A 24,016-nucleotide genomic window follows, 5' to 3' on the forward strand; every position below is an offset into this window, starting at 1 on the left:
ACAATACCGTTTGGCTGGACATTATTGGAACGTAAAATGACCTCTTATTAATTGAACGTCACAAAAGAAAAAAAACTTCTTTTGATTGGGATGGAAAAAAACAAAAAAAAAATCAAAATAGGCAGTCCCAATATACAATCAGAATCTTTTTTCATTGCACTAAACAACGATGAGACCAAAACCGGCCCTTCTATCGCTGCGCGGCCTTTAAATACCTCATTTAGTCTTAAAAAAAACGGGTGACGCTTTCTTTGGCAACGAAAATCTTAACATGTCAAACGAAAATCATTTTCCAGCAGGTATTACTTCTATAAGAAGTAGAAATACAGGCAAAAATCAAAAATTCAATTCAAATTTGCGAGAAAAGGGTATCGAACAATGGAAAATAAGTCTCAAGAACTATGAAATTTTTTAAAAAACTGAATATATTCAATTGCACTTTTTCAGAGCAAACAAAAATCCAGTGAGTTGGGCGAACTGCTCCTAAATGGTCAACACTAGAGCAGACAATTTAATTTGATTTTTACTTACTTTTGTTATGCGGAAAGTGAAGTAAAAAGAAACGAGAAAATTTTTCTTGAAGTTTCAAGGACAAAATAGAAAACTTAACCGAATAAGGTCGGGTGAATTGTTCCAACGAACGGCGAGTGGTTGGCTCCGTCAGTAGCTAGCCATGGTTCAATTTTTAATAACTGCCCTCCAAAACATAAGTATATGTCTCCAAAACAGTTTCTATGAATCGCATACTTAGAGACTAGTGAGCTGAAAGGCTATAAGAGAACTTAATGTCCACTGGGCGCTACCACTTTTTTTCCTGTTCTGAAGACGAAAGTCAAGTGGATCAGACGAAAGATCGATCTAGCGAAAAACTGCATAAAAAAGACAAACACGATTAATATATTTGCTACAAATTGCTTTTGAGAGCAATAAACAATGATTTACCAAAAATGCCTGCTAAGTCAATTATAAAAAAACTTTCTACTATAATTATCGCTAATTCAATGTTTATGAGGATAAAGATGATGACACAACGCCACATAACAGCAGCTGAAGTGCGGCATCAACAAAGATATATATATATATATATATATATATATATCTTTGTTGATGCCGCACTTCAGCTGCTGTTATGTGGCGTTGTGTCATCATCTTTATCCTCATAAACATTGAATTAGCGATAATTATAGAAAGTTTTTTTATAATTGACTTAGCAGGCATTTTTGGTAAATCATTGTTTATTGCTCTCAAAAGCAATTTGTAGCAAATATATTAATCGTGTTTGTCTTTTTTATGCAATTTTTCGCTAGATCGATCTTTCGTCTGATCCACTTGACTTTCGTCTTCAGAACAGGAAAAAAAGTGGTAGCGCCCAGTGGACATTAAGTTCTCTTATAGCCTTTCAGCTCACTAGTCTCTAAGTATGCGATTCATAGAAAATGTTTTGGAGACATATACTTATGTTTTGGATGGCAGTTATTAAAAATTGAACCATGGCTAGCTACTGACGGAGCCAACCACTCGCCGTTCGTTAGAACAATTCAACCGACATTATTCGGTTAAGTTTTCTATTTTGTCCTTGAAACTTCAAGAAAAATTTTCTCGTTTCTTTTTACTTCACTTTCCGCATAACAAAAATAAGTAAAAATCAAATTAAATTGTCTGCTCTAGTGTTGACCATTTAGGAGCAGTTCGCCCAACTCACTGGATTTTTGTTTGCTCTGAAAAAGTGCAATTGAATATATTCAGTTTTTAAAAAATTTTCATAGTTCTTGAGACTTATTTTCCATTGTTCGATACCCTTTTCTCGCAAATTTGAATTGAATTTTGAAATACATGCGCTTAGAATATGACAAATTTTCCGAAAATTTGAAAATAATTTAAATTTCGTCCAAAGCCATTAAAAATATTGATCACACTGCCATTAACTCTAGAAATTGTGCAAATGCTCATTAACAAACCTTGGAGGAGAACCCAAGGCCCCTGGTGCCGGAAAAAAACCAAAACCATAAAATTGCTTGAATTTGTGATATTGAATTTTTGAAAAACATTCCATTACATCTCTAAACTATGCAGTAACATATTATCAAACACTAAAGGTCGTTCCATGACTCTTGAGACTGGAGAAACCTATTAAACAACAAAAAATGCACAACTTAAAAAAATTTGCAAGTTTCATTCAAAGAGGCTGAAAATGTTGAGGCTGAAAATACCTCAAAAACGACAAAAACTTTCAAAAAAACTTGAAAAAAGCAAGTTTTATCAAAAAATTGCTAATATTTTTCTATTAAAATTTTGAAAAACTAATCAATGGCCAAAACATAATTGTCAGTATTTTATTATCAAACCCCCAAGGAGATTTTCTGGCCCCTGGCTTCGGAAAGACCAGAATCAGGAAAAAATGTCAAAATTGCACGGTTTTGTCAAAAAAGCTAAATCTTGTGATGTTAAACTCTTGAAAAAATCCCTTACTCCTACAAAAAATACAGTAACGTATTGTCAAACCCTATAGGAGATTCCTGGGCTCTTGAGACTGGAGAGGCCTAAAAATGGCAAAAATTTTCAGAAAATTGAAAAAATGCAAGTTTTACACAAAAATTGCGATATTTGTGATAATTTGCGATATTTGTGATCTTAAAAGATTTGTGATATTAAAAAATTTAAACTTATTCTATGGCCGTCAATTTTTTTCAGTAACTTATTATCAAACCCTTAAGGAGGTGTTCTGGCCCCTGGGTCAGGAAAAACCTGAATAATGAAAATGTCAAAAACTGAAATTGCACGTTTTGTCAGAAAAAGCTAAAACTCGTGATGTTAAAATGTTGAAACAATCCATTACCAGTAGAAACTATGCAGTAACCTATTATTAAAACCTATAGGAGGTTCCTTGATACCTCGGGCTGATGGAATTCAAAAAATGTCAAAAATATTCAATATGCAATAAAAATTGTGCCAAATAGTATAAATTTGCCTATTTTTAGCGAACGGTTGTTCGTCAGTAGCCAGGGACAGGGGGGCACCGAGTGCTGATGGGGGCAACAGTTGTGTGGGGGTAACAGCGCGGGGGGTAGGGGGCAATAGTTGAGGGAGTGGCAACAGTGGACGGGTCTTCAACCCTCAAGACCGGCCTTCAGACCATAAGTATAAGTCTTCCAAAACAGTTTGAGCTGCAACAGAGCTGAATGGCTCTAAGAGCACCTAATGCCTGCGAGCGCTACCTGTTTATCCCGTTTTTGAGGACGAAAAGTCAAAAAGACAAAAAATCGGTCAAGCGAGAAATCGCATTAAAAAAAGACCGACAGGACTAATATAATTGCTACAAACTTCGTTTGAGAGCAATTAAACAATTAAAATATTTAAACTTTGATTACATTGCGTTCAGTGAAATCCAATTAAAGAACAGCTCAATAAAGACAAATACTTTTTGATATTTCAAGTTTAGGCAAAAAATTGAAAAGGAAACTCTGAACAGTATTGAGAACGCTAATAATCAAATAGTGCCGAAAATGTTCCTTTTTGTCCTTAAGTATTTCTTTTTGAAAACGTTTGACAAAGTATCAAAGGTTCACGACAAATTGACTTCAAAATTTCTCTCAAAAAAAAACTTTTTGCGAGTACTTAGTGACCTATTTAGAACCCAACTCAGCTACGAGAGATCTCAAGGCAACTCAGATAGCCAAGAGAAATGCGATCCTTTTCCTGTTTACAGAGCACAGGACAATAAGCCCTGGATATGTGCAATTCCAGTTGATTCATTGAAACTCAAAACCAGATATTCTTTCAACAAACTTGTGTTCAAACACCACATGTCCTAAACTTCGATCTTCGTCGTTATTAGTAGCAAGTATCAAAGCATTTGTCGCAAAGATTAAATTACACTGCTGCTCAAAAAGATCTTTGCAGTAGATCTCACCTTTTAACAAACGAGACAAGTAACATTCCACAAAACCCAGAGCTACCGTCACCTGATATTCGATCTACATTTTAGATTCTATAAGCGGAAATTCTTCATTTGCTTGAAAATAATGTTTCAATTCTTAAATTTTATTTCAAGAACGAAGCTGATAACTTTCCTTCTTTGAAAAAAAGTGTGACTGAATTTGTATTCCCTATTTTAGTATGAATGAGCGTTGTTGGTACAAATTTGAATTCGGATACTGTCAAGTAGGATTGTGCTGACAGTGAAAATAGTTATCACTGAAACAATTGAAAGTTCGAAAATCTGGTAATGTTTTTCAACTTAAAAATTTGGGTCAAAAAATGAAAAGAGAGTTCAAGAAGAAATCTATTCTATTGCAATTAATAATGAATGCTCTAATAGTATAAAATTAGGTTAATTACAAGAAATGAGAAATTGCAAATAGATATTTACAGTTAAAGCACAATGTGAGATGACAATTAACAAATGGTGGTTATCAATAGGAACACCAATAAAAGATAATCTACACATTAAGTCATGTGTTGCTGTCTAGCTAGTTCAGTTACTGCAGTTGTATCAGGTATTTGATCATCATTGTATCTTATTCATGAGAGGCACAATTCTGGCAAACGTTGGTCTCTGTGTGGGGTCTTCATTCTGCATCATACGCATCAGTTTACACAGGTACTTCAGGGCATTCTCATCGAAAGCGTCAGGTTTCGGAAGATCAAGCCTCAATCGAGAGTACACAATCTAAATTTCACAATTCACATCACAACACAAATAGCCGTGACTGTTGTCATCTTTGTCAAGATAATATGGGACCTTTTGCGTTTAGCCCCCCCCCCATTGCAGAGCACTTGTCATTAAATAGTAAATCTTTATGTAAAAACATTGCATGTGCGTCTGGGGGTCGCAAATAATATGGGGGGGATCGTGGCACACGGAAAATGTCTTAAAATATAAACATATCCGACTAATGTCGTGCGAATTGCTCTCAAACAACTGGCGAGTGGTTAAATTGAAAGGGCGAGGGGTCACAATTTATGTCTCTCAAACTACTTCGGTGAATCACATACCAAAATACATAGATACTAGCGAGCCGTAAAGGTCTAAGAGAAATTAGGACCCTCCGTGCTTACCCATTTATCCAATTTTAAGGACGAAAAGTCAAGTGTCAGACGAAAAATTATTCAAGCGAAAAATTGCATAAAAACAAGACCACATGACTAATGTAATTGCTTCAACAAACTTCGTTTGAGAGCAGTTAATAAATGCCAACTTGTAGCACAGAATGCTTGTACCACTAAGCAGGCTTACTGAAAACTCAGTACACGCACTGTCGTTTCATTACAATAATTGAGAAAGGATCTCGAGGAAATCAAAATTTAGGACAGCAATTTTGGCTGGATAAATAAGAGCCACTCAAACATTCGTTTTCACAATTCTGAGAGAATACGCGGGGGCGGGCTCAAGCTCTGAAGAACTCCCATCACACTCCAAAAGAGTTTCGGTAAACCGCAAAGTTGGGGTATTGTAGGCCGAAAGGTTCTAAGAACCCTTAATGCCCTCCGGGCGATACGTTTATCCAGTTTGGGAGGAAACTTGAGAGTGAGTGGGCTCTAAACTGACATCCCAAACATGATCTTGTCTTCTCAGTAGCTTCAGTGATTTGTACACCGAGAATAGAAAAGCTCAAAAAAACAGCTCAGTAACTTGGGAGTCCTCCGGGCTTTACCTGTTAAACCTATTTTTGAGTAGAAAAGGTCAAGTGTTGCGGCAACAAAGCGATCAGCCAATAAGTAGTTCAAAAAATTACATAAAGAGACCAGCACGTTTCAGAATAATTAATGAGTCAGAACAGTTCGCAAAGTCACCGCACAGCTTTGAAAAAACTGACTAACGTCGGATGAATAGCTCTTGAGCTTTTTTTAAGTGATGCCGGGGTCAAGCTGGACCTTTTTGAGGGGTCAAAACTTCTGAAAATTATCTTTTCATATTGAATAACACCAGCAAATTCCAATTCCTATACAATATGAGTTAGGTGATCCTTTAATATAAAAGCTTCATGTTCGAAGAAAAAGCTATGCAAAGCTGAAGGTCAGTCGCTTCTTTCTCTCTCTCTCTCTCGCTCTCTCTCTCTCTCTCTCTCTCGTTAAAACATCTGTGTTACGAAGTCAAAATGAACAACTTTATAACTTCGACTGCTCTTTTAAAGGATAAACTATTGAGTTCTAACTTTGACCCAGAAAAGAGTTTCTCGCCACGATATGTGAAAATTTAAAAACCAAGGACGCGCAATTAATTCGACTGCAAAATGAGATTGAATACCTCCGTGAAAAAGTGAATGACGTCGAAAGATTTACTTCGAAAGATGCAATCATTTTTCGAAATTTACCTTTGTCAAACACGGACGTTACCACGGATGTCATCGAGCTCATAAGAAATCTGCTAAATGTGGAAATTACATCAGGGGACCTAGTGGACTGTTATGAACTAGGACGGATAGTGCACATCAACGAGACGCCCTAATCATAGCTAAGTTTCTTTCTGTCAAAAAAAATCAAATTTGGGGACGAAAAAAATTTGCTGGCTTTGTAAATCCTTTGAACGGGAAAAATGCGCAGATGGAGGAGAGGCTTACGAAAGCTGAAAAAGTTTTATTAGATTGCGCTTTTGAAAAAAGTCTCAGAACGCAGACAAATAACAGTCAACCACAAGCTTTGATAAAAACGGTGAGAAATTACTACCAATTAAACTAAATTATAAGCAAGATGTTGATGATCACTTGAAAAAAGGAAAGTGTATACTCAGGACTGAGAAAACACCAATTCAACGCAAACATTTTATCCCAAAAAAGCTATTTAGGTTTCCTGGGAACTATAAATCATTGGACGACCACCGCCTACACCAGCACGAAAACGAACACCATTAAGTCCTGTATCAGATAAGGATATTATTCAACAATTTCGCCTGATGTCAGATGACCGTGACAAAGTAATGGATTACGTTAAAGGGCTTTTGAGTTCATCGAAAGACAACAGCAAAACAATTCAGCGAAATGAATTTCAATACGATTTCTGATACTCATGTTGATGGCGAGGGATGAGAGATGCCCTTTTTGAGACAAACCCTTTTTGCCCCAAAATTTTTTGTTCTAGCTTTGATAGTAAAGATGAAAACCTATAACGGGGTATATATGGAGGAGAACGAGCTTGAAAAAGTAAAAGACGCTTCTTTATTTTTTTTGAATATAAGATCGTTGCGATGTCATCATGACCAGTTGAACGCTTTCATAGAAGGTTTCTCAACCAAACCATTAGTAATTGCACTCTGAGACATGGTTAACAGATAACGACCCAACTTCATTTTATAAAATCAATGGTTTTTCTAAAATAGTAACAAATAATAGAAGCGGCCAAAGGTGGGGGATGGGCATTTTTTGTTAATGAAAATGTTGACTTTACTGTTAAACATCTCGGTGATCAAATTGAAGGCTTAACAATTACATTTAATTTAAAACATGAGCTACAAAATGTAACGGTTATTTACCGCTCACCAAGATTTGCAATCTCGAGTTTTTTAGATCTTTGTGAACATTATATGACTACTATTCATCATCTCAAAGGAGATCACATTGTCTGCGGAGATTTCAACATTGACTTTTTCGGCTCACACAAAAGCAGATTTTTTAATCTGCTAAAGTCTTTCAATTTAAATCTTCAGAACCATTTTGCAACTCGCGTATCCAAAAACAGTGAAAAATGTATTGATTATATTTTCAGTGATAAGTTTTTTTACTCGCAACACGGTCAGAACTGATATCTCAAACCATTATGTTCTTTTGATCAGAGCTAATAACAGTACTGAGAAGAATTGTGTAGCGGAAATTTTGTACAGAAAACTTAATAAATTGGCGGAAATTGAAAAAGGTTTTAGCTATTTGTTTCCTTTAAATCATGAAAAAAATGGAAATAAAACAATGTAGATGGACAGATCAAAGAATTAACAGAAATTATTCGTGTTTGTATTGAAAAATTTGCACCTTTAAGAACCTTAAGAATTAACGGTAAATCTCAATGGATGACCAATCAAGTGAAAAACATGATCAAAAAGAAAAACAATGGTTTCAAAAATTGGTTGGAAAATCCCTCAGAAGAATACCATAAAAAGTATTGGCAACAACGCAACCCTGCAACCAAAGCTATCAAAAATACACGTCTGTGCTATTATGATATTCTTCCTAAGAAGAAAGACAAAACGAACAAAAGCCTTTTTTCTGCGTTCAGTGAATTTTGCACTGACAAAAAATCAGTCGAATCGAACTCAATCCCGAGATTTTCAATGATTATTTTGCTGGCATAGGCAAAAACCTGGCTTCGAGTGTCGATGAAACTGATATTTGTTTTGGTAGGGAAATTGTCGATAGCTCTGTTAAGTCACCTTTTACTGAAGAAGTCTCAGCTTCTATTAGATCACTGAAAAACAAAGCATCGTCTGGTCATCATGGCATTAGTAACAAAATTGTGAAAACTTCCATCTCAGTCTTTACAAATACACTAACAAAATTGTTTAATCAACGTATTAACCATGGTTACTTTACTTCCGATTGGAAATTGGCGAAAATAAAACCGTTGTTCAAAAATGGTTCAACGATTGACCAGAGCTGCTACCCGACCCATGAGTCTCTTGAGCTCGTTATCGAAAGTAATTGAAAAAAATTTATTCAATAGGATGTTGCATTTCATTAAAAAGTTTTAAATAATCAATGAAAATCTATTTGGATTTCAACAAGGAAAATCGAGCTAAAAAGCTTTGATTACTACTGAATTTTTAAGGAATTCGGTAGACCAAAGTTTAAAAGGGTTCGCATGTTTCATTGATCTAAAAAAAGCAATCTATACCATATGCCATAAAACAATGATAAAAACTCAAAAAATACGTTTTCCGAGGGAATTTTTTAAACTTAAGAGTTTTCATTGGTCTACCGAATTCCGAAATTTATACAAACTATGACAAGAACGTCGAACAGGTTATCATTTACTTGGATTTTGCGAAAGCTTTTGACAATGTAGAACATGCAATCTAGCTTAAAAAGCTATCGTTGTACGGTCTTGACAAAGATTTCTTGCAGCTTGTGTTCTCTTACTTAACCGGAAAAACAGCGTGTTAACATCAATGGAATATTGTCAGATGAAGTTACGATTACCAGTGGCGTTCCTCAAGGTAGTGTTCTTGGACCTCTGCTATTTTTAATTTACATCGATGATATGTCATCACTACCGGAAAGTTCCAGCTGTTTTTGTTTTGCAGATGATACCAAATTGTCATGTGCCACCTCTGACTTTTTTACTGACTGTCAGAGAGACCTCAATAAACTTGTAGACTGGTCTTCAGAAAATTCTTTGAAATTTAACGCAGAGAAATGTGTTTATAATCATATCTCAGCAGCACACAAATGGGATTTCAAGATAGACCAGATTTCTTTACAGAAAGTGCACAATACAACCGATTTAGGTGTTGAAATTTGTAGAAATTTAAAGTGGAGTAGGCATATACGTAATAAGCTAACGAAAGCTCAAAGAAGTTTCAATTGTCTCAGACACAATGTGCCATATAGCCTACCAAACAAAGTCAAGCAAAATTTGTACACATCATGCGTTTTATCTATTCTCATATACGCCTCTGTAGCGTGGTTTCCCGATATTGGTCACTTGAGATTATTAGAAAAATTCTACTGGAAAGGATTGTGCTGGTGTTATGGAAAACGCAATTACATTTCAGCCCTACAGTTCAGACAACATACCCATCTGTTATCAGCTTATTGAGCGAGATCTTCGATTTTTTATTTGCATTATATTAGGGAGAATTTGTATTAGGTTTGAGGATTTTTTCACGCTCAAGATCAATTCCAGGATTTTAAGAAGCGAACACTCTAATCACCTTGTCATCAACCCAACAATAAAGCAACTACCATCGAAGTCCTATTTCAAAAGGGTACAGGTTTATGTAAATGATTTTAACGAGACGGGACCTTTCAATATTTTGAAACCACCAGCGGACCACAAACACCTCCAGAGAGAGTTCTTCGTAAACCTTCGGGACTCTCAGTTTAATTTAATTTACACATGCACTTGGTCCATTAGATGCCGATGTACTTTCTGCCGATCTTAATTTTGTAAAATATAATTTTTTTGTATCAATACCATATTCATAGAAATTCAACAAACGATATGTTGAATCCCCTTATATTGGTAAATTGAAGTCTTTCACTACTACGACTACTTTCTCGAGAATCGCCACCAGTGCGTTGAATACAATAACTCTGTCTCACAAAAAGTGAAGTTAAACTATGGCGTTCCGCAAGGGTCAGTAATGGGTCCACTATTTTTCCTGTTAAACGTTAATGATCTCCCGAAAGTTTGTTATAAACAAAAACAGTCTGTTTGCAAATGATACTACAATTTACTCTGCTGCAAAGCAGAACGCTAGTTTTTTTCTATAATGAAGTTAAGGAAGCAAAGATGGTTTGAAGAGCATAAAATGACAAGTAATGGCAAAACAAGCAGCTTCACTAATTTCGAAAACGCGAAAAACACAGATTTTGTAGGTAAAAATGTACAAAATGTAAACGAAGTTACGTACTTAGGCATCATGATAGACCACAAACTGAATTACAAATCTCATGTCGAAAAAATACCCAAACAGATTAGCAAGTTTTGTGGAGTTTTGTACAAAGCAAGATACCAATTTACAAAAAATCAGTTACTACTTTTCTATGAAATCTAGGCCCAGTCTGTAATAACTTATGGACTTATTGTATATGGTTGTACAACTAAAACAAACCTGAACGAAATTTTCAATCTGCAAGAAAGACATTTTCGAGCAACTTTTTTAAACGGAAATTTGATTCCGTTCAATCAATAATGAGCAAATTCAAATTGCTCAACATATTTGAACTGTATGTATCCAAAGTTTTTCGAGAACTTTTTTTGCAACTGGCAGACAAATCTGTTCATAAATTACTTAATAAAAAAGAACTTCTTGCTAGACGAGTAAATCTGAATACAACTAAGGGAATTTTACCAAGCAAACGATATCATAAAGTAAAAGGAAAAAAAATCTTTACAACGAAAGTTCAGATTGGCTCACAATTATGCCGCTGAAAACAGCCTAATCCCAAGAAATATTGGTAAAATGAACCGCCATCAATTAAATTTTTTTACAAAAAATTTTACTTTCCTTTACATTTTTGAAAATCAAACTTTAATTGATATGTTTTTTTGACATGCGTTAGATCTCCTTCAATATACTTCTGCGCTACCACTCGATGAGACATGAGTCTCTTTGTGATGCCCGCCAGGCAGTAACATTTATTATTTTACATATTTATGGCTGTTCTGGTTAAATTCAAACTCAATACCACTAAGCAGGCTTACTGAAGACTCACTACACGCACTGTCGTTTCATTGCAATAATTGAGAAAGGATCTCGAGGAAATCGAAATTTAGGACAGCAAGTTTTGGCTGGATAATTGAAAGGAACTTCACTCAAATATTTGTTTTAACAATTCTGAGAGTACGCGGGGGCGGGGTCAAGCTCTGAAGAACCCGCTTCACACTCCAAAAGAGCTTCTGTAAACCGCATACTTGGGGTATCGTAGGCCGAAAGGTTCTAAGAACCCTTAAAGCCCTCCGGTCGATACCCGTTTATCCCGTTTGGGAGGAGAGTTATGAGTGAGTGGGCTCTAAACTGACGTCCCAAACATGATCTTGTCTTCTCAGTAGCTTCAGTGATTAGTACACCGAGAATAGAAAAGCTCAAAAATACAGTTCAGTAACTTGGGAGTCCTCCGGGCTTTACCTGTTAAACCTATTTTTGAGTACGAAAGGCTTCATGTTCGAAGTCAATTGTCAAAAGCAGAAAGAAATCTCGTTTGAAAACAACGAAGTAGAAGTTAAGTCGTGAATGCAGATCATTTGTTGTAAAAAATCTGTAGAAAAGAAGCAATACTCCTCTTCGAGTAATAAAAAGCCCGCGAGGACCACAACAATTGCTGGAAACTTTGCCTACCAGAAATAAAATAAGCATCACATTTGGATTCAGCTTTGGAAAAATTAGATGGTCATACATATCCGTAGTTGACTGCCATGGAGCGGGGCCCTTACGGCCTGAACGGTGTGCAGCGGAAGGGATGGGGGGGTGGGGAGGGCTGATTGGGGGTCAACTTTTAAGAACCGCTCTTCACACCGTAAGTATGTCTCCAAAAACAGTTTCTGTGAATCGCATACTTGGAGACTAGTGAGCTGAAATGTTCTAAGAGAACTTAATGCCCACTGGGCGCTACCTGTTTATCCCGTTTTTGAAGTCAAATGGGTCAGACAAAAAATCGGTCAAGCGAAAACTCGCATAAAAAAGACCAACAGGAGTAATATAATTGCTGCAAACTTCGTTTGAGAGCAATTAATCAGACTCTAGACATGATCAGCATACCCCTCCAAGAGATTGATGGTACGAAAACCAATGCGATATAACTCAAAGCCTGAAAAAAACTCGGAAGCTTCAAAGGTTTTTACTGGCTTCTGAAAGCCTGCATTCAAAGCCTTTCGAGAACAAGGAGAGTGTTCAAGGAAATTATTTTGTAAGAGTTGAGCAAATAAGAGACGTAATTTAAGTGAATAAAAATTGAATCGTTCCGACTATATTATTGAATGAGCAGATTATTCAAACCTAAAATATTCTTCGAGTTGTTTTAAGTTTACCTTAATCACCTAAATGATTCCTCCAAAATGTAAAGACAAAAATATTGAAAACGAATTTCTTAACCTCTCCAAAAGGCAAGATTACAGAGGAGGTCAAACTGATTGAAATCTCTATTAAACTAAAGGATCAAAAGTCTAATTTCGATGTTAAATTTCCACTCACGATGCTTCCGCTCTTCTTAAAGAAGTTACTTTATCACAATAGATTCTTCATAATTTTTTATGAGCTTTGAATCGTATCGGACCATAAGCAATTCTATCCCCATCAAGTGAACTCGACGCCAACAAAGGGCTTTGATGAAAATTCCAGCTCTCTCTGATAGACACTATGAAATATGACTTGAGAGCAAAACTTTGTATTCATTCTAACTTATTGTAACATGGGCCGTCAGCGAATTGTTAAGATGAAAACATAGCTGGAAGATTGCCGGAAAATAGCAGCAATAGCGTTGTAGATCAGCAGTTTCAAAAAGATAGTAAAATAAACAGACCAAGCATAGCCGGCAGATTGCCAGATTAGCTGCGAAAGAATAGACTTGCGTGCCGTATAATAGAGATAGAAACAGATACAGATATAAGTTGAAAAAATTATAAAAAGCTATGTAAAAAACCTCCATCGCTAAATTAACAAAGCTTGTTACAATTGATTCTGCAGAAAATTTTTAATTAGGGACCTTTATTACACATATGGGTTCCGTTGACAGAAAACTAATTCAAATTAAAGTCAAGTTTTGAAGTGCATAAGTCATTTTACTGAGTGAGGTAAGTCACATATGATCAAAATCTAATCACGCAAAAACGTTGACCAAAGAGTGAAAAATGGAATCACGGGCGCAAATTTCAGCTTTCCTGTGTGAATAAATGTAAAACGAAGAGCGTCGGACGACGAAACAAAAAACATAGCAGGACAAGTCCTGACGTACAAATCAAAGAATTTTCATTGACTAAACAAAAAACCAGACCTAGAATGGACTATGAGTGAAATGGGAAACCATATTAAATAAATATTATGTCAACAAACGAAAAAAAAAACAGAAAATCAATATCCAAATGTCAAAAAACCGCTAGCGAGAAATGGAAATCTGGTTCAAACGAAAATTTAGGCCTATAATGAACTACTAATGGATTGGGACAACCATTCAGAAAAAAAAACCGATCCAGAAAATCGAAAAAAAAAACATTAAAAATCAAAGTGAAATTGCCACATGTGGACAAAAAATCACTAGTGAGACAGCAAATTTTTGTTCAAACACCGTTTTCTCGCTCTACTTTAAAATAAGCGCGGCAAAATTTAAAGCCGCAAAACCACTCGCTTTTTCTCTCCCTTTCCTGTTGCGGCGTGACCAGAATCACTGCAATTTGACTTCGAAAATCATGAAAATGCGCGAACAAATCTCAAAAACAAACAGCGCCCAACTAAAAAAAAACAAGAGCACCGCAAAACAGCTCCGCTCGGCTTACAGCTTCGCAGCTCTGAAAAAAAAACATCTTTGCTTAACAATCTGTTTAGCTTCTTGCTGCTTCTATTAGCTGCTCTCAAATACCCTTCAATTAGAAGAACACGCACCCATTTGACCTATCCCTTTGAATTAGAGTAAAGAAAAGTCAATTTCAGAGTGAGGAAGTCATTTTTGAGTGTCGTAGGTCATGAGTGACGAAAAATTTAATCACGCTAATGAACAAAAAAAAACACTCTCCACTAACAGCAAAAAAATGACGTTGACAAGATAAAAAGAACATAGCAGGACAAGGCCCGAATTACAATACAAAGAAATGAACAGAACTACTTTATCTGACCTCAATTGAATTAACTAATGTTCTAACAAAAATATCTTTGCAGCAACATCAACCTAAGAGAGTCAACAAAGCCCCTGACCCTATATGCACAAAAATGAAAAAAAAAACAATTAGGAAATTTCTTTTACAGATTTTCTGTTTTGAAAATCCGTCAAAAAACAATTTTTGAACCTATTGACTTTTGCATCCTTAGAATGAGTACATAAACTTGTGGGAATCAATCTCAGACAAAACAAAAAGACGCAAAACTGGAAAATGATAAAAAAATCAAAAACTGTGAAAACCAGATGCGCAAAAACAATCGAACCTCACAACTACAAGCCCAAAGTGTCACAGCATATCAAAAAAATAGAACTTATAAACATTTTATCAGTCCTAATGGCTGAAAAAAATAAAATAGAACTGCAAACGAAGGCAAGATTCGCAAATTCATCTTAACCTTTACAAAACAAATGGTATCTCATTGAACAACGTTAGCTAAACGCTGGAGCCAAAAATTGTACGAAACTAAACCGCACTAGAAAATGAATAGGAAATTATTGAGACTAAACAGAGACCAAGAAAAACAAAAAACTTATGACACAAAATTATGATCACTTATGATCACTTTTCGAAAAGCAGGCGTTTAAAATCATAAAAACGATTGCTGTGAGCTTCAGCGACAAATTAGAATAACCTATTGCTCATTAAAAAAAACTCTGCCATAAGATTAAGTGATGAAACAAATACTAAAAAACATAAAAATTCACTAAAAATTTTTGAAAACGAAAAGCATACAAGCAAAAAAACAGCTCAGAATAAACAATTAATTCGATTATTTTAAGCATTTGTAGCAACCAATGAGAACTGTCTGGACCTATGAGACCTGTACCTAATAAGTTAAATAATAAGATAACAGAAAGTACCACAAAAACTAATTCAAAAAATCATTAGAACAAATAGTGTCAAAGTCTTGAAAACTAGTAGCCATAAACTTAAACAATTTATCCGATTCGCAAATTGATTTTAACCTTTACAAAACAAATAGTATATCATTGAACAACGTTAGCTAAACTCTGGAGCCAAAAATTGTACGAAACTAAACCGCACTAGAAAATGAATAGGAAATTATTGAGACTAAACAGAGACCAAGAAAAACAAAAAACTATGACACAAAATTAATCACTTTTCGAAAAGCAGGCGTTTAAAATCATAAAAACGATTGCTGTGAGCTTGAGCGACAAATTAGAATAACCTATTGCTCATTAAAAAAAACTCTGCCATAAGCTTAAGTGATGAAACAAATACTAAAAAACATAAAAATTCACTAAAAATTTTTTGAAAACGAAAAGCATACATGCAAAAAAACAGCTCAGAATAAACAATTAATTCGATTATTTTAAGCATTCGTAGCAACCAATGAGAACTGCCTTTAAAACTCGGAGAACTTCAAAAATTCGATAAAATTTCTCGGAAAGAATGAAAATCGAAGTCATAGAAGAAAGAATTAGCTTTGAACAGAAAAAATCAAATCGAGTAAAATATTTCATATTAGGGACCTATGAGACCTGTACCTAATAAGTTAAATAATAAGATAACAGAAAGTACCACAAAAACTAATTCAAAAAATCATTAGAACAAATAGTGTCAAAGTCTTGAAAACTAGTAGCCATAAACTTAAACAATTTATCAGATTCGCAAATTGATTTTAACCTTTACAAAACAAATGGTATATCATTGAACAACGTTAGCTAAACGCTGGAGCCAAAAATTGTACGAAACTAAACCGCACTAGAAAATGAATAGGAAATTATTGAGACTAAACAGAGACCAAGAAAAACAAAAAATTTATGACACAAAATTAATCACTTTTCGAAAAGCAGGCGTTTAAAATCATAAAAACGATTGCTGTGAGCTTGAGCGACAACTTAGAATAACCTATATCTCATTTAAAAAAACTCTGCCATAGGATTAAGTGATGAAACAAATACTAAAAAACATAAAAATTCATTAAAAATTTTGAAAACGAAAAGCATACAAGCAAAAAAAAAGCAGCTCAGAATAAACAATTAATTCGATTACTTTAAGCATTCGTAGCAACCAATGAGAACTGTCTTTAAAACTCGGAAAACTTCGATAAAATTTCTCGGAAAGAACGAAAATCGAAGTCATAGAAGAAAGAATTAGCTTTGAACAGAAAAAATCAAATCGAGTAAAATAATTCATATTAGGGACCTATGAGACCTGTACCTAATAAGTTAAATAATAAGATAACAGAAAGTACCACAAAAACTAATCCAAAAAATCATTAGAACAAATAGTGTCAAAGTCTTGAAAACTAGTAGCCATAAACTCAAACACTTTATCAGGTTCATATATGCCTCATTAACTACCAATGATACTGCCATTAATGATGTTAGGTGATAAGAGAACAGAAATAATATTAAAAAATGGGGCAAAAATCAAGTTTTCAATAATATTTTATGAGAACAAATAGTGTCAAAGTAAAAAAGGTGCTGTCCGTCGATGAATTCAATCAACTGCTAGTAAGCGCCATTAGAAAATATGTATCATTTTAATAGGCTTCAAGAGAAGAAACACTGAAAATAGTAGTCAAATTGCCCCACGTAAAAATTCGCTTTCAAAAACTTAAATTTGTTTGAATACCAACTTCTCACTCCACTTTAAAGGCACTTGCAAACAAAATCGCGCTTCAAAGATACTCACCTTTTCACTGCCTTTACGCCAACGTGATTAAAAATACCACTCTAATTTGGCTTCTCACAGACGTCAAAAAGCCGAAAAAAGCGTGAAGAGATCTTTGAAAAAGACAGCACACCAATACAATCCAAATACTTTGGCTTGTAAAAAACCAAGAGAAGGCCAATAAGACCCTCAGGTATCGCTTCGCGGCTATTAATAATCTGACAAAATATTGCAACACAACCAATTCAAAAATACTCGCTGCATCTCGGCAAACATTCTGTGGCTCGCTAACCGCTACAAAATTATGTTTGTCATTATACTAACTTTGAATCCAATATGGAATCTGTTCATGTCTGCAAAGGGTATCTGCCCAGTGAGAAGCTCCCACAGGATTACTCCGAAACTCCACATCTGAGCAGCGTGGAAGCTGATAGGATTAGTATTGGTATTTGCTCCCCCGCTATTAGGTCCACCTGGTGAGGAGGCTGTAGCCGATTTGACCGGCTTGTGTAATGGATCCAACAATTCGGGTGAACACCACTCCGGATTGTACTCTCGGTTAGGGATCTCGAAGGACAACTTCGTCTCACTGATGTTCAGTTTGGCCACAAGTTCGTCAGTAATCTGAAACAGTGACTGCGACATCGAGAGGGTATTGAACGAACTTTCCTCGATATTGGTTACAACAACCCGTCTCTTCCACTCATAGGCGAACTTGCTCTTAATCTATGAATTATAACCGACTAATATCAGGCAAATTCTCAGACGACTGGCGAGCGGTTGCTCTTGTCAGTAGCTGCTGCGGTTTTGGGAGGATAGCTTCAGCTTAAATAAAGGGTCAAACTCTAAGAACCGCCACTCACGCCATGAAGTTATGTCTCCTAAACAGTTTCGTTGAATCGCATAATTAGAGACTAATAAGCTGTAATGCTCTGAGAGAACTTAATATCCTCCCGGCAGAATAACGGAAACCATTCAACGATTTATGAAAAATGACCTCTATATTTACCTCACCTAAATCAGAAATATAAAAAAGGACAAACAATAACACATAGCCGGCAAATTGCCGCAAAATACCCGCCGTTGACGCACATCATCAAGAAGATGAACTGGACAGAATTTTTTCCAAAGTTTCAAAAAGCGTTCCTATTCGGTGTGCAGTTTCAGTTAAATTCTAAAACTATACTTAGTTCAGCTTCTAAACTGAAAGCTATTAAGCTTAATACTAATGCCAGCTAGAAATGGCTCCAATGAACTTTGATAACCTAATGCACAATCACTTAATGACAGGGCTTTATCGGTTTATCCCGATTCTTTCAATTTTGCTCCTTTGACATTGACCGTTTCCACTACATTGCGCAATCCCATGCGTGAAAGAAATCCAATCAGTTGAAGCAATGAGTGAGGTAAGACACGTGAAAATCACGGCTCATGTAAAACGAAAAACGTGACCAAAAGGTAGAGCGCATTTATCCCGTCACATTTAATTTTGCTCTTTGGACATTGACCGTATTCACCACATTGCAAAATTCAATGCGTGAAAGAATTTACAGTCCATTCCATTGAAACAGTGAGTGAAGTACGTCAGAAGTCAAACGTGAATATCGGGACTTATGTAAAAACTACCTGACCAAAAGGTAAGGCGAAAAAAGGAGATTGCCTAAAAATAGCCGTTGAGAGGCTGACGGCGGGTATTAACAATAAGACAAAAGATAACATAAGAACGGCTAAAAACAAAATCTGCAAAAATATCTGCTTCAATCCCAAGTTGCGCCACCCAAACCACTATTGCCAAAACAACTCAAAATACAAATAGTCTCAATTCAATAACTGACCACCCTTTGCTATAAACAAATCAATGAATCGCAATATAGAGAGAAAACAGTGGAAGGAAAGAAAAATTTAAATTTAATTGTTCGATATATAAGTTCAAATGCTATCTCTCGATTGTTATTCTGAGAACTTTTAAATAAATGCTTCTGCTGATCAGTGCACTACGCAAATCTAGTCAGAGAAACGCTAAACAACAAACATACCCTGCAGATTGCCTGAAAATAGCAGCCATTGACTCCCATATCCCCGATTGGGATTGAAAGAACACAAAAAAGGAAAACTGATTGATGTAAACAAATCTATTAAAGTGCCAACTATTTTGACTTCATTTTGTTGACATTCGCCTGTTACTTAATCAGAGGGTACAGGGACTAGTCTCAATACCAATAATCATTAGAGATGGTAACTAAGAACAAACTTCAAGTAGCAGGTATCTAAAATTGGGCTTTAAGGATATACCCCTTTTTGTATTTTTCATTCCGTGTTCTAATCGAGATTCTGTTCATTTTACACTGCTTTGGCAACTACCGTTTAAATGCCCTTTGAGCAGATTGAGCGAACAATAAAACTAGCCTAGAGAAGTCAAAAAGATTTCACGCACAATGTCGCAAAAGCCGCAAAATCGAGTAAAAGAAAACAAAATGAATGTTCAACTAAGTTAAAAAAGGAGTGCAATAAGACCCTGCTCAGAAAATGGGGTTGATTTCTGATAAAAAAGGAAAAACAAAATTGGAAGGAAAATACAAAATTATATTCCTCCAGTGAAAATTGCGATGTATAAAACCTTGAACTGCCAAGTCTTAGTAGCAAAACCTATAGAATAGTTCTGCTTTCAAAAGTGAACCAGAAAAACTGTTGCCGAATGCTTAATTTAAAAGAAATAAGCAAAAACTTGAAACAAAGACGAGTAGGCAAAAACTTGATTAAAATTAACCCATTTTTTTTTCTAACAAACACAAGTCAAAATTAATGTTTGTACAAATGAACCACCTAAACAGCTTAAATAACTACGTTCAACAAAAAGCTCTTCAGATAACATTACAAAGACTACTAAAAATTATCCAACAGGGCAAAAAGACAAAAGCAGCTCAAAATCGCCTGAAAGTCTGATATTTTTATTAGATGATCAGAAAGGCCTCCAAACGCACTAATACCAGTTCAGTTGATTCAGAAAAACAGCGTTATCGGATGAAATCAGAGTTAAACCGCTTTGAAAAACAGCTAAAGCCAAACTACTTTTCAATAAAAGTAAAACGAAATTAAATCTCTGACGGTAAATTAAAAATTATTTTCTAGCGATCAAAAAAATGAAAACAGAGTTCCCAGGTTCGAGATATCAAGAAGTCTAAATATTTTTTAAATTGAACTCAAATTTAAATTTTTTTAGGAGTTTCAAAGACTTAGCTTCAAAAAAATAATCAAAAATTAATAAAAACGAAATTAATACCTCTGAATATGCAAAATAGACTTTTTCTAGTAATTGAAATCCAAGAACAAACTAAACAAACAGAGGAAAAATTGGACAAAAACTGCCAAAATAGGATTTTAATGAAGAGGATATCGTAAGACAAAAATACTTCGTTAAAACAAGGCATTCAATGTCTGAATTACCAAAAAGACGTTTCCCAATGCACTAACTTTTGCAAAAAAAGTCGGCTTCAAGGCCTAAAAAGGACCCAAAAATTATTTTAAAAAGCCAAAAAATAACTAAAAAAAAAAGAGAATTATGTGTCAATTTTGAACTTGAAACGCATTATTAGGCTCTCAAAACCACTGGTATGAATTTCAGAGTTTTGCATATTAATAAAGCATAGCATTGAACAAAAGTAATTTCAACAAAAAACATACCCGGCAGATTGCCGGAAAATAGCCGCCGTTGATTCCAATAAGCATGATTGGGATTGAAATAACAGAAGATATTGAAAAAAAAAGATTTTTGTACAAAAACATTTTTTAAGTCCGATTTATTTTTGATGGCATTTCGTAGTTGAATATACTTCTGTTTCTTAGAGAGAGGCTACAGGGGCTACTATCAATAACAATAAGCATTAGAGATGGTAAATAAGACTTATAGGAACGACGTTCAAATAGCGGGCATCTAAAATTGGGCTTTATGGGTTTATCCCGTTTCTATTTCTGACATCCATTTTTGTACTAACTCTATTCATTTTGAATTGCTTTGCTGAGCAACTGATGTTCAAAATCACTTTTAGCAGAATGAGAGAAGAGAGAAACTAGCCTAGAGAAGTCAAAAAGATTTCACGCAAAATGTTGAAAAGGCGGCAAAATGAGGTAAAGCGAAACATTTTTTATTCGACGAAGTAAAAAAAAATAGGAGCGCTATAATAGCCGGCTGAGAAGATGAGGGCGGCTATTAAAAACAAATTACAAGCAAAAAACTTGGCCGATTGGATGAAAACACGCCTAAAAACGGTTATGTATTTCCACTATTATGTCAAAAACACATTTCAAAGTCCAAAAGTCAATCAGTGAACGCAGCGCATGATAAAAATTTCTCTCGCTCAGAAGTAATTAATTCCCACGGCAAATTTACTCACTTTTGCTCTCAGGTCAAAACAGCGTCTGAACGAAGTACTTCCGGTAAAAAAACCTTAAGAAAACCAATCCTCCTCTTCGAGTCGTAAAAAACCAAGAGCACTGCAATATAGCACCGCTCAGTTTACAACTTTGCAGCTATAAAAAAGTTCAGTTCTCTTGAATAGCGACTAATTAATTCAGCGGAAGCCAGAATTATGGGCTGTCAAATCCTGTTAAAATTATAAGGCTGTCAAACCGCTTGATGTCTTGCTAACAACTAATCAACATCCATCAACTCGTCAAGTCTCGCAAAGATCCAAATAAGGTCACAAAAAAGTCCTTTTCAATTCACCAATTAGCTCAGCTCTTTTCCGGGACGTTTACACAAACCAAGTGAACGGTGGCAACTTGGACTTCACTGTGTCCTTTCCCTTTTCCCGCCACAAAAATAGCTTAAGCAGACGAATCGCAAAATGTGACTACCGCCTGCGTTAAAGGCTCTCATGCAGATACAGAAAGAGAACTGCGCGATACTTACGATAACACTCTTCGATGTGAGCTGGAATCCAATATGTTCTGTGCCATCGCCTCGACTGCAGAGAAATTCCATGCCACTGGCTATGTTAGCTGCCATTCTCGCCATCTGAGATGCCTCCAATTTAACATCGCTCATGCTATGCAGCACTTCATACAACGTGCCCAGCTGCGGCGTCAATTCAGAGAGCAGAAACATGTAGTCTGGAGTGTTGATCCAACTGAATACACCGTGGATGTTGGCATGTGAGAACACTCTAAAAACACAAAGTACATTGCACTGATTAACTCCAGATGTCATTGAAATAAAGATAACCAAATTTTTAGACCACAGAATGCACTAAGATGGCCACTAGTGTTAACACCGCTCGTTAATTGTCAAACACAATTGAGACTGATTCAAGGAACGAAATTAAACATAGCCGGCAGATTGCCGGAAAACAGCCGCGATAGACCCTTGCGGCCTTTGATGAATTAAAGAAAATAAGACAGACAGATCGACCACCAATATCCTTCAATAGACCACTAGACTCGAAATAACCTTTAAATAGAGTGATATACAATCACTTGATCTTATCTCTTTGAATTAAAGAAAAAAAGTCAATTTGAGAGGGAGGAAGTCATTTTTGAGAGTGAGGTAAGTCACGTGTGACCAAAAAAATTAATCACGTGAATGAACAAAAAAACTGGCTCCACTAAGAATGAAAAATGACGTCACCCAAGCATTTTAGTCAAAACCACGAGAACGAATGAAAAAAAAATTTTCAAAAATTTTACGTCATAGGATCATAACAAAAATCTTGACGAAATAAAAAAAACATAGCACGACAAGTCCTGCAGTCCTGACGTACAATTCAAAGAATTTTCATGGACTAAACAGAAAAATAGACCTAGAACGGACTATGAATGGATTAGGAAAACAATTTAGAAAAAAATCCGATCCAAAAAATTGAAAAAAAACAGTAGAAATCAAAGTGAAATTGCCGCATGTGAACAAAAAAACCACTAGCAAGAAATCCAATTTTTGTTCAAACACCGGTTTCTCACTCTACTTTAAATTTCAGCAAAAAAAAATTCACGCCACAAAACCACTCGCTTTTTCGCTCCACTTCCTGTTTCGGCGTGATCAAAAATCATGAAAATGTGTGAACAGATCTTAAAAAAAGACAGCACCCCAATACAATTCAAATTCTTTGAATTGTAAAAAAACCACTATGTCCCAATAATAGCCGCTATCGCTTCGCGGCTATTAACAAGATAAACTGACAGTTAATTTTTGCTAGAAAAAATTTTACAAAAACAATTGCATTCAACAGCAGATCTCAATCCTGATTCTTAAATTTTAGGCTTCACGAGCTCCCCACGTCAGATTGATATTAGAACTAATTAGGGAGTTTACCCGGAGTTAACCTGTCAATACGATCTCTAATTAAGAACACAATTTAGCAGTATTTACATGCCTCGCACGCACGCAAGCAAACACAGACATTTTACGATAAATTCGACGAGCATGAATAAGATTTAATTCATTTTGATGCTTTTCGTGCGCATTCGTTTCTTGCAGAACTTCATCGATCAGTTTAAAATATTAACTTCATAGAATCTTTCGAGTAATTTTGCCAGTTTTTTAAATTTTGTCCGGTTAGACATCCAACGGGTAATTTAAGAAACACTTCCAATTCCGGTAAAAAAAATTCTGGTTTTTCACTAGAATGAACTAAATTTGAACTGAAAAACACATTTCCCATTCATTTGCAGGAAGATATCGACAAAACGATAATTCAGACATTGAAGTTCTTAAGGAAACAAAGCTTTATGGTTATCCAGCTTGGTTCAACATTATCTATTTAGAGTTTGCTTTCTCAAATAGGATTTACTAAGTGCACTAAAAAGAGATAACAACGTGAACCGATAGTCTTATTTAAAATCGAGGAAGGCAACAGATAAGAAA

The 24,016-nt window shown here is 35.4% G+C and overlaps 1 protein-coding gene across 1 annotated transcript in view; it reads right to left on the minus strand.

Moving 5' to 3' along the window:
• Nucleotides 1-4,264: 4,264 nt before the first annotated feature.
• Nucleotides 4,265-24,016, minus strand: part of LOC142334672 (scaffold protein ILK-like) — a 41,170-nt gene continuing 21,418 nt past the window's right edge. The window contains exons 4-6 of the mRNA XM_075382890.1: nucleotides 22,070-22,322; nucleotides 17,485-17,784; nucleotides 4,265-4,669 (exon numbers count right to left, since the gene is read on the minus strand). Of these exons, the coding sequence (XP_075239005.1) occupies nucleotides 4,508-4,669; nucleotides 17,485-17,784; nucleotides 22,070-22,322 (715 nt within the window). The 3' untranslated portion in view covers nucleotides 4,265-4,507. The remainder of the gene's footprint in view (nucleotides 4,670-17,484; nucleotides 17,785-22,069; nucleotides 22,323-24,016) is intronic.

This window comes from Convolutriloba macropyga, chromosome 2 (genome assembly GCF_964194025.1).
Source record: "Convolutriloba macropyga chromosome 2, txConMacr16.3, whole genome shotgun sequence".
NCBI lineage: Eukaryota > Metazoa > Xenacoelomorpha > Acoela > Convolutidae > Convolutriloba > Convolutriloba macropyga.